This window comes from Mustela lutreola, chromosome 2 (assembly GCF_030435805.1).
Source record: "Mustela lutreola isolate mMusLut2 chromosome 2, mMusLut2.pri, whole genome shotgun sequence".
Classification (NCBI taxonomy): domain Eukaryota; kingdom Metazoa; phylum Chordata; class Mammalia; order Carnivora; family Mustelidae; genus Mustela; species Mustela lutreola.
The window spans coordinates 18,523,709-18,534,376 of record NC_081291.1 but is presented as its reverse complement, the minus strand read 5'-3'; the positions used below and the strand labels follow the sequence as shown (position 1 = coordinate 18,534,376).

Here is a 10,668-nt window from a genome sequence, read left to right as displayed (position 1 = left end):
TGCCTTGGTGGGGGCTTGGTGGAGTGGCAGTGATCCATAGCCCTGACTCCTGACACCCTTCTTATGCCCCAACATGGTGGGCTGAAGTCAGAAGTTGCCGGGGAAGGCTTGGGAAGGGCAGAGTCAGGTGGGAGAATAAAGAGCCAGAGGGAGAGTTATGGGGCCCAAGGCCAGGGTGGGGGCACCCCGGGTTCACACTCCTCAGCCACGCACAACCCTCGGCACCTGTGTCTTTAGCTGGAAGACCGTGGAATCTGCTTCTCAGGAATGGTCCCAGTGAATGCGGCCCCTGGAGGGTGGAGAGTGAAGCTGAGCAACCCGCTGGGGAAGCGAGGTATCCACAGGTGCTACTAGCCTGTGTCAGGAAGTAAGCATGTGGAGGACTGACTGACTTGGGAAAAAAGTCTGTTCATATTATTAGGTCACTCGGGCTGTGCAGGTCACTCTCCACCCAGAAGCATGTGCTGACTTCTACCTTAAAAGGTCAGCATCTGGGCATGTCGCCCAGTGGGCAACCATGGGCCTTCCTCTGGGAGAGCTGAAGCCCTGAATGAGGGGGGCGTGGGGAGGGCTAGAATCTTCTGGGTCTCCGTGGCGGAATAGCTGGGATGGTCATGTCACCATTCCCACATTGTGGGTTGCTTGGTGAGGATTAGATTAGATTAGATTAGATTAGATTCCGTGCCAAGGAATGCTCATAACAAGGCCAGTGTTCCCTGCTCGGAGCCCGGGAGCTCTGCCTTCTGCAGGTACTGCCCAGGCGCCCTGCTCAGTGCTGGGCCAGTGGACAGAGGCCGCATTGCCCTTCCTGTCACCGAAGTGCCCCTTGTCCAGCTCCGTGTTTATCGTGTGTGGCGGCGGCATCCTGCTCTGTGTTCATGAATCATCTGCCCCGCCCCCACCCCCCAGAACCACAGGCCAGGAAGTCAGGGCTTCTTAATCCACTCTGACACGCCATGTCCTAGCCTCAGGAATGGTGCCTGGCTTGTGGTGTGCTTGGCAAATATTGGGTAAGGGAAACTTCTGGGCCAGAACAGAGGTCAGACAGACCTCAAATAAGAACTTGCATATTGTTAGAACGACTTTGAAGGAAACAAAACAGGGTCACACAAGAGAGAAGGGATTGTGTTGCCCAGCAGGGTCACAGGAGGGAGGCTAAGGGAGCAGTGTTGCCTGGCCAGGCTGCTCCTCCTGAAAGGCCATGGATCCTGCTGGAACCCACAGCTCGCTGCTGGGGGAGGGGGAGGGGTGTTTGCCCGTTGCCAGGCATCCGGGTTCTATCCGGGCATTTGGTGCCGCCATGCTGCTCGCACCATCCTTCCTGCTACTGCTGCCACTGCTGGCCATGCCAGCTCCCTCCCAGGCCTGGTCTCGGCCCCTGTGGTACCAGGTGGGGCTGGATCTTCAGCCCTGGGGATGCCAGCCCAACAGCCTGGAAGGTTGCGGGGGTAGCCTGGGCTGTGCCGGCCACTGGATGGGCCTGGGGATGAACCGCCTCTACCCCGTGGCTGGGGTCACCATCACCACCACCATGATGCTGATGATGGGCCGCGCGGTGCTGCAGCGGCGGCGCACTCAGGCCACCAAGTCCGAGGTGAGTACAGTGCTGCTTGGTCCTCCGCAGCCTCCTGCCTCCGCTCCCACCCTGTGAGCTCACATTCTCCACCCAGGCCTTGCGTCCTCTCCCTCTTGGCTCACAGCCTTGGGCCCCTACGCTGGTCCATACCCATCGGCCCTTGACCATTCCCTGTGGCCAGTACTCTGCCCCCATCTGTCCACCCATTTACTATCCCTGTTCCTCATCCAGCCCCCTGTGACCACCCTAGCCCACGGCAGACCCTCGCCGACCCTCCATCACCATCTCCCTTCCCGTCCCCTGCTCCCCGGTCTCATTGCTGCCTCTCCCCACAACCCCACCCTATCCCCCTGCTCTTAACTCCTGCTTCTTGGTCCTTCCTCAGCATCCAAAGGTGACCACTAGCCCGAGTGGACCCTGGAAACGGCGGACCCCCATCTCAGACCGCGCCCTGCTCCTTGGGGTCCTGCACATGCTGGATTCCCTCCTGGTCCATATTGAGGGCCACCTGCAGCGTATATCCACCCAACAGAAGACCCCAATAAAGGCGATATCCGCCCAGAGTGGGTGACCCAACATATGCCTCCCTTTGCCTGATGACCTGAGGATGGCCTAAGGCTCTGGGCCAGCCTCAGGCCTGTGTGTGTGTGTGTGTGTGTGTGTGTGTGTGTGTGTGTGTCTCCTCTAAGGGTCTGCCTGGTCCCTGTGTCCCCTTTCTCCTTCTGCAACCAGCAGACTGGAGGCCTCTGTCCAGGATGGGTGTGAAGATGGAATGGGCTCACACTGCTCCATCGCCCCTACCAACAGACCCCTCTTCCCTAAGGTCTCACCCACAAATCCAGCTGTTCCTCTGGGGCTCCTCAGGGGCCCCAGTGTGATGGGACAAGACTTGACCATCAGGGCAGACTTGGGTAGTCCATGGAGGGCTTCCCAGAGGAGGTGACAACCTGGCTGAGTCCATGAGGGCTCCCAGCTGGTGATGCAGAGAGTTGGGTAGAGGGGCGGACGGTGGTTGGAGGGTGAGCCCTGGCTGCCTTCATCCTTGTGGCAGCCCCAAACATGGTCTGGCGCCTGGGCAGCCCCTGCCCTAAGTCCCCTGGAAGTGGAATGAGGGCTGAACTTCACCCCCTCTTCCCTCCCTTCTACCGCAGACAACCCAGGCCGAGTGGGTACTGAGACCTGTGCGTGTTGAAGGTCTGTTTTAGAAAAAGAATATTCAAAAATAGAAACCGGTGCATTCACATGAGGAAAGAAATGAGAGATTACAAATGTTAAAGACTTGACCTTACAATGCAAGATCAAGACCAACAATGCGCTTGTGGTGATGTCCGAACGTGTTTCTGGACTGTGTGTTCTTCTGAACCCCCGGCTGCCGACTCTGAAAACCTCCATTTGGATGAGGGGCTTGACATAGGGGGGACATACTCTCTACAGAAAACAGAAAAAGAGGGGGCGCCTGGGTGGCTCAGTGGATTAAGCCGCTGCCTTCGGCTCAGGTCATGATCTCAGTGTCCTGGGATCGAGCCCCGCATCGGGCTCTTTGCTCAGCGGGAGCCTGCTTCTCTCTCTCTCTCTGCCTGACTCTCCGCCTACTTGTGATTTCTCTCTCTGTCAAATAAATAATAAATAAAATCTTAAAAAAAAAAAAAGAAAACAGAAAAAGAACCCAGTCTTCCTTCTAACGTGGTTGATTGGCATTTGTGTTTTAATTTTTGATCATTTAGAAAATTCCTCTCCTAACCTGTTATTGATGACGTCTCATCAATGGTCTGGGTGGTTTTCAAATTTGGAAAACGGTCATCAACTTGCCTTCATATAGAAGCTGTGGAATCTGGAGGAGTTTCTCCAAGATGGGCTTCGGGCTCCACAGACATTTCAAAACTTGTTTTCTTTTCGTGGGCCACAATTTTTCTAGTGCTGGACACTGTGGGGGCACCTAGGTTGTAAATGCGATAGGATCCTGTATTTCTGTCCTGACCAGGAGCTCTGATCTGGCAGGAGGTTCCTGGGGGGCCTCCTGTACCAGGACAGGAACAATTAGTTAACCACACACAGGAGTGGAGCAAACCACATTGGGTCCCTCTAAACCCAAACCAAGTGTGTCCCTGAGTTTGACTTGGAGCTGTGGCCCTCAGATCCCAGCCTGCTGCTGCCGGCCACTGAGAAGGCAGACCGGCAAGTGGGTCTAGCTCAGCTATAGAAGCGCCTCATCACAGTTAGTTTTTGTCCTTGGTCCAACCCTTTCCCTCCTTCCCTTAGATACCTAGCTTGACTCCCTGGTAAACATCCTAATCTCCCTCTTGGAGTCTGCTGGGACAATCCCCAACCCACCATCCTCTTGCCTGAGCCCCCCAAATTATACTTCTTCCGTGTCCCCTATAAGAGGAGAGGTAGGGTGGAGGGGTTGAGTGGGAAAAGACAGAGGTTCTAACTGAATGCAGAGAGAATATCTTCATTTTGCAAGTGTTTAAAAAAAAAAAAAAAGACGCAGTGTTTGGGTGGCTCATTTGGTTAAGCATCTGCCTTCAGCTCAGGACGTAATCTTGGAGTCCTAAGATTGAGCTCCACATTGGGCTCCCTGCTGAGGAGGGAGTTTTCTTCTCCCTCTCCTGATCCTCTCCCCACTTGTGCTCTGTCTCCGAAAAATAAAATCTTTGAAAAAAAAAAAAAAAAGACTTGCCCTTACAGACACACTACTGGGAGTCTTCCCAAAGCCTGGAAGAGAAGGGCATTGAAGCTTAGGATTCATCAGCCTCTTGCTAGGCCCATCTCTACATTCTACAAGGTTCAGTGAGCACCCACAGTTTGCCAGTTCCATTGCGGATACCGGGATCCAGTGAGGTCCCAAACAGAGAGGGCTCCACCTTACGTACTCACAAACGGGAGGGCGGTGGTGGTGGTGAAACCAGTTCAGAAAAAGCACTCTGCAGAGAGGTGTGCTGGCCTATCAGGATGGAGAAGACGTGGGCCAACTGTGGGCTCCTGAAGAGTGAGGTGACTAGAGAAGGGGACAGTGCCCCAGTCAGAATGACAAGTCTGGTAAGAGGGTGGGGACGGACCTTGGCCTTATCCAGGAACTAGAAGACGGTCAGAATTTCTGTGGAAAAAGGAGCTCTGGAGAGTAAGAAGGAGCAGGCTGGGGAGCAGGAGGGGTCAGTACCTCCTAGTGAGGGCATGTTGGGCAGAATAATGGCCCCTCAAGAGGGCCATGGGATCTGCAGCTATGTTACAGTACATGGCAAAAAGAACTTGGTGGATGGAATTAAGGTCAAAGACCTTCGGGTAGAGAGATTATTCTGGATTATTTTCTTGGGCCTAATGTAATCACATGAGCCTTTAAAAGTGACAAAGAGGGGCGCCTGGGTGGCTCAGTGGTTTGGGCTGCTGCCTTCGGCTCGGGTCATGATCTCAGGGTCCTGGGATCGAGCCCCGCATCGGGCTCCCTGCTCCGCAGGAAGCCTGCTTCCCTCTCTCTCTCTCTCTCTCTGCCTGCCTCTCTGCCTACTTGTGATCTCTGTCTGTCAAATATAAATAAATAAAATCTTTAAAAGTGACAAAGAGGGCAGATGACTGGGTCAGATTTAAATTGTGAGATGTACTTGATCCTCTGTTCCTGTTTTTGAAGATGGTAGAAGGGATCTTCCACCATCCAAAAATCCAAGGAATTCAGGTGACCTCTGGAAGCTGAGAATGACCTCCAGAGACAGCCAGCAAGAAAAACAGGAACCTCAGACCTACAACTACCAGGATCTAAATCCTGCCAACAACACAAATGATCAAGGACACACAATTCTCTCTTAGAACCTCCAGAAAGGACCACAGCCCTGCTGATGCCTTGATTTTAACTTAATGAGATCCATGATGGACTTTGAGCCTAGAGAATGGTGAGGTAACAAATTTGTATTCTGAGTCAGAGTTCCAAGTAATTTGTTATGAGGGCAATCGAAAACTAATACTGATATTGGTATCAAGAGCAAAGTACTACTGTAGCAAACTCTAAAAATATGGGAACGGCTTTGGAATTGAGCAGTGAGGAAAACCTGGAAGAAGTTCAAGGAGCATAATGGAAAAAGCCCAAACCGCCTTCAACCATTAGCGGAAATCTCTTGACTTTAAAACTGCTGCCCATGAGGGCTCAGAAGGAAACAAGGAACATGTCACTAGAGACCAGGAGGAAACAGGAGGCTAAGTAGCTGTAGAGAGCTTAGTGGAATTGTTGGTGGGTAGAAAACAACTTGTAAATGATAAACATGGACATTAAATAGAAGAGATTTCCAAGTAAAATGGAAAACACAGCCTCAGCTCTTGTTATTTATGGTAAAATGCAAGAGGAGGGAGGAAGATTGAGAAGAAAAGGGTTAAAACAGAACCAGGATATTGATACCAGAAACTCTCTGCCAACTGTCCCCCAAATCATTGGCATTGATACACTTCTAATCAATCCATGCTTTTCTTTTAGGCTGACAACAGACTATTCTTATAAATAGTTTAGAACAGGGTGTGACATCACAAAAGATAGCAGAATAAGATTCTCCAGGAATCCTCCTCTCCACCGAAATAATTACTGAACTTGCAGAGACTACGTGGCAGGTTTTTGGAACCCTGAAGTCTAGTTGAACACTTGCAGCATGCAAGGAAGAGTTTGATGAAAACTTCAATTCATGGGGCGCCTGGGTGGCTCAGCGGGTTAAAGCCTCTGTCTTCAGCTCAGGTCATGATCCCAGGGTCCTGGGATTGAGCCCTGCATCGGGCTCTCTGCTCAGCAGGGAGCCTGTTTCCTCCTTTCTCTCTCTCTGCCTGCCTCTCTGCCTACTTGTGACCTCTGTCTGTCAAATAAATAAATAAAATCTTTAAAAAAAAAAAAACACTTCAGTGAATTTCCCAGTTTCCACCCCATGCTGAGGCAGCTTCCCAGGCGCAGGGAACTTAAGTAGACCTCACTCCCCCACCTTCCCTTTGGGAGCAGGACATTTAAGGAAATCTTTGTCAGGTCACTGGCTGCCCAAAGTGAAAACAGAATAGAAACTTCAGCAATTGCACGTAACAAGGAATATACACTTTGTAAAAACAGTATAGAAAGGTCATAAACAGACAGCTCCACCCCCTCAATGAGCTGAAATCAGGATTCCCTGAAGAGTGAGAGAATTTGATTTCCAAGATTACCACATGCCATACTCAGAATGTCCAGTTCTCTACAAAATATTATGCAACATGCAAAGAAATGGGAAAGTATGACCCATTCACAGGGGTTGGCGGGGGTGGGGGGGGAGAACTTGACAGAAAACATCCCAAAGTAAGCCCAGGCAGTGGAATTATTTGTGAAAGGGAACCATGGACAAAGAGCCAAAGGAAATCAGAAAAAAAAATCTGAATAAAATTTGAATATCAATAAAGAGAAAATTCTCAACACCGGAGTTGAAGACTATAATAATGGAAATGGAGAACAAGAAGGGTTCAACAACAGACTAGAGCAGGTAGAAGAAAGGATCAGTGGACTTGATAGTAAGACAGATGGAATTATCCAGTCTGAGGGTCAGAAAAAAAAATGAAGAAAAAATGTGCAGTTCCTGTCGAGTATCATCAAGCAGAACAACCTGTGTGGTAGGGGGTGGGGGGGGGGAGATCCGAACAGAGAAGAGAGAAAACGGCAGAAGAAAAGATTTGAATAAATTATGGTCAACTTCCCCCCCCCCCCCCAAATCTGGTGAAAAACATGAGTACAGACAACTACAAAGTTTGGTTTGGTGGTTTGAGGCTTAGCATAAACGACTCTATTTCGGGCCTCTGGTTTTTAACAATAAATATTGTATAATCCTACCTCTACAAGATATTTAAAATAAGCAAATTTATAGAAAGAGAAGGCAGAATTGAGATTACCAGGGGCTGGAGGAAGGAGGAAATAGTGAATTATTGCTTAATAGGTATAGTTTCTGTTTTGGATGATGACACAGTTCTAGAAATAATGATGATGGTGGTACAGTATTTTGAATGTAACCAATGCCTCTGAATTGTACACTTAATGATAGTTAAGATACTAAATTTTACGTAAATATTAGCACAATTTAAATCTAAAATTAAAAAAAACAAAAAACAAAAAAAACAAACAGGTGCGCCTGAATGGCTCACTCAGTCAGTTAAGAGGCTGACTTTTGATTTTTGGCTCAGGTCCTGTTCTCAGGCTCCTGGGATTGAGTCCTGCTCAATCAGAGAGTCTGATGCAGGATTCTCTTTCTGTCCCTCTATCCCTTTCCCTATGCTCTTGTGCTCTCTCTCTAAAATAAATTAAAAAAAAAATCAAATTTAAAAAAACATGAAAAAAGCCTAAAACAGGGGCGCCTGGGTGGCTCAGTGGGTTAAAGCCTCTGCCTTCAGCCCAGGTCATGATCCCAGAGTCCTGGGATCAAGCCCTGCATGGTGCTTTCTGCTCCATGGGGAGCCTGCTTCCTCCTCTCTCTCTGCCTGCCTCTCTGCCTACTTGTGATCTTGGTCTGTCAAATAAATAAATAAAATCTTTAAAAATAAATAAATAAAAAATAAATAAAAATAAAAGCTTAAAATAATAAGTTGATGAGTATAGCAAATAAATATTGAAAAAGAAGAGTAAGGTTAGTGCCACAGCCTTCTCAGGCAGCCCACACAGACCTGCTTACAGGTTTGAGAATCCCTGGGGTGGGTAATAAAGGGGATATGGATAGAGATGGATAGAAAAAGAAGGTCTGGACAAGAAATGCTGTTAAGGTGCCTTGGTGGCTCAATGGGTTAAGCCTTTGCCTTCAGCTCAGGTCATGATCTCAGGGTCTTGGGATCAAGGCCTGCATGTGGTGCTCTGCTCAGCAGGGAGCCTGCTTCCTCCTCTTTCTCTGCCTGCCTCTCTGCCTACTTGTGACCTCTCTGTCATATAAATAAGTAAAATCTTTAGAATAAATAAATAAATAAAAATCTTAAAAAAAAAGAAAAAGAAAAAGAAAGAAAGAAATGCTGTTAGAGGGGCACCGGCTGGCCCAGTCGGTAGAGCATATGACTCTTGATCTGGGGGTCATGAGTTCAAGCCCCACGTTGGGCATAAAGTTACTTAATAATTCAGTTAGGGGGGGAAGGATATTTTTACTTCACCTCATTCCATATACCAAGAAATTCCAAAGATCAGTGAATCATCAAAGACTCTTGCCAAGTCATTGAAATGGCTGCTGCTTTTAGTAAACATTTCCTTTTTTGACCAAACTCTTGAAACACATACTTCCCCAGGACTTCTACAACATCACGCGCTTCCTGGTTTTATAACTGTCCTTCCCTTCTCACCCTAAGATAGTTGTGGGGATGGGGGAAGAGGTTGAAGAAGATTGGATATATAAATTATTTGGGGGGCGCCTGGGTGGCTCAGTGGGTTAAATCCTCTGCCTTTAGCTCAGGTCATGATCCCAGAGTCCTGGGATGGAGCCCCGCATCAGGCTCTCTGCTCGGCAGGGGGCCTGCTTCTCTCTCTCTCTCTGCCTGCCTCTCTACTTGTGATCTGTGTCTGTCAAATAAATAAATAAAATCTTAAAAAAAAAATTATTTGGAACAGAATTTACTAAAGGGTTGGTTGTGAATTTTGAGAGAGGAGTCAACAAGATTGGGTCCTAGATTTTTAGTCTGAGCAACTGGGTTAATGGAGGTGCCATTTACTGTTGAAGGCAACTGTGGGAGGAATAGGTTTGGGAGAGTGAAGAGTTTAGTGATAGACATGTTTGATTGAGACGTTGGCCCTCTAGGGGAGGTGGTGAGTACATGGTAGGAATAGAGGAACCATTGTACGCACGCAGAGCTAAGCCATGAGGCTGGGTGAGATAACCAGAGAGCAAAGGGAAGGGAAGAGGTAGCCAGGACTGAGCCCTGGGCTGTATTAAGATTGGGAGGTGAAGAAGAACCAGCTCCAGGGTGGTGTGACAAGAACAGCAGAGTGTGGGAACCTGAAGGTGGATAAGGGATGACGCTTGGAGGAGGAGGAAGTGGCTAATTATGCTAAAGGAGGCCAAGCAACAAGAAGCTCACTGGTTACCATGACAGGTGTGCACTTGGAGGAGTGATGTGAGGACTGGACTGAAGTGGCTCTGGGAGAGAATGGGAGGAGAGGAAGTGCATGCAGTGAGCTCTTGGGGGAAGTGTGGTGGTCACTGGAGGAAGTTGCTTCATAGGCAAGAAGCACTGAAGGAGACATGACAACTAAATGTAACGTTGTATCCTGGATGGAATCCTAGAAGAGAAAAAAATAATAGGTAGAAATTAAGGTAATCTGAATATATTAAGAAATTAAGGTAATCTGAATATGTATTAGTTAATAATAGTGTACCCATATTGACTCATTAACCGCAACCAACGCACCTTAATAATGTAAGGTGTTAGTAACAGGGGAAACTATATGGGAACTCTACTATCTGCTCAACTTTTCTGTAAATATAAAACTTCTTAAAACTAAAGTTTTTTTTTAAATGGGAAGAAGGACTAATTAGACAATTCTATTGCATTTTTCTCTTTTCTTTTTTTAAAAAAGATTTTATTTATTTATTTGACAGACAGAGATCAGAAGTAGTCAGAGAGGCAGGCAGAGAGGAGGAAGCAGGCGCCCCTCGGGTCATAGAGCCCAATGCGGGGCGGGATCCCAGGATTCTGGGATCTTGACCTGAGCTGAAGGCAGAGGCTTTAACCCACTGAGCCCCCCAGGCGCTCCTGCATTTTTATTTTTCACTTCTAGATCATAATATAATTTTAGACCACAAAATATTAATAAACACATACTTAAGTGTCTTTTGGTCTGCTTTTACAAAAATTATATCTTAAGTACGACTTCTTTTGAAAGATTACAAAGATTTTAGTACAATAAATCACATAAGTCATGTAAAAGTGGAGTTCAGAGGTATGCTCTTTCAAAAGTAACGTCTGTTTTGTAAAAATTAAAAATTCTGTATTAACATAGAAATGTAAATGTAAATATGGTAGCATCCTTCTCCTAGCCTTCAATCAATTTTTCAGAAGTCACTTGGCTTCGTTTCAAGTGAGTTCCTCCGGATTTTTTTCCTATGAGATCTATTAGAAAAACCACATAATTTTGTTTT

At 47.6% G+C, this 10,668-nt stretch overlaps 1 protein-coding gene across 1 annotated transcript; it reads left to right on the top strand.

The window, feature by feature from the left end:
* The first annotated feature begins 121 nt into the window (after window positions 1-121).
* TMEM89 (transmembrane protein 89) lies at window positions 122-2,152 on the top strand. The gene is made up of 2 exons (XM_059160842.1): window positions 122-1,594; window positions 1,962-2,152. The coding sequence occupies exons 1-2, from the start codon at window positions 1,202-1,204 to the stop codon at window positions 2,145-2,147; spliced, it is 579 nt and encodes a 192-aa protein (XP_059016825.1). The 5' UTR covers window positions 122-1,201; the 3' UTR covers window positions 2,148-2,152.
* Window positions 2,153-10,668: the final 8,516 nt, after the last annotated feature.

Coding starts and splice junctions, on each gene's coding strand:
- TMEM89 (XM_059160842.1), top strand. CDS start 1,202: ATGGATCCTGCTGGAACCCACAGCTCGCTGCTGGGGGAGGGGGAGGGG. Junction 1,595..1,961: donor CTCAGGCCACCAAGTCCGAG/GTGAGTACAGTG, acceptor GTCCTTCCTCAG/CATCCAAAGGTGACCACTAG.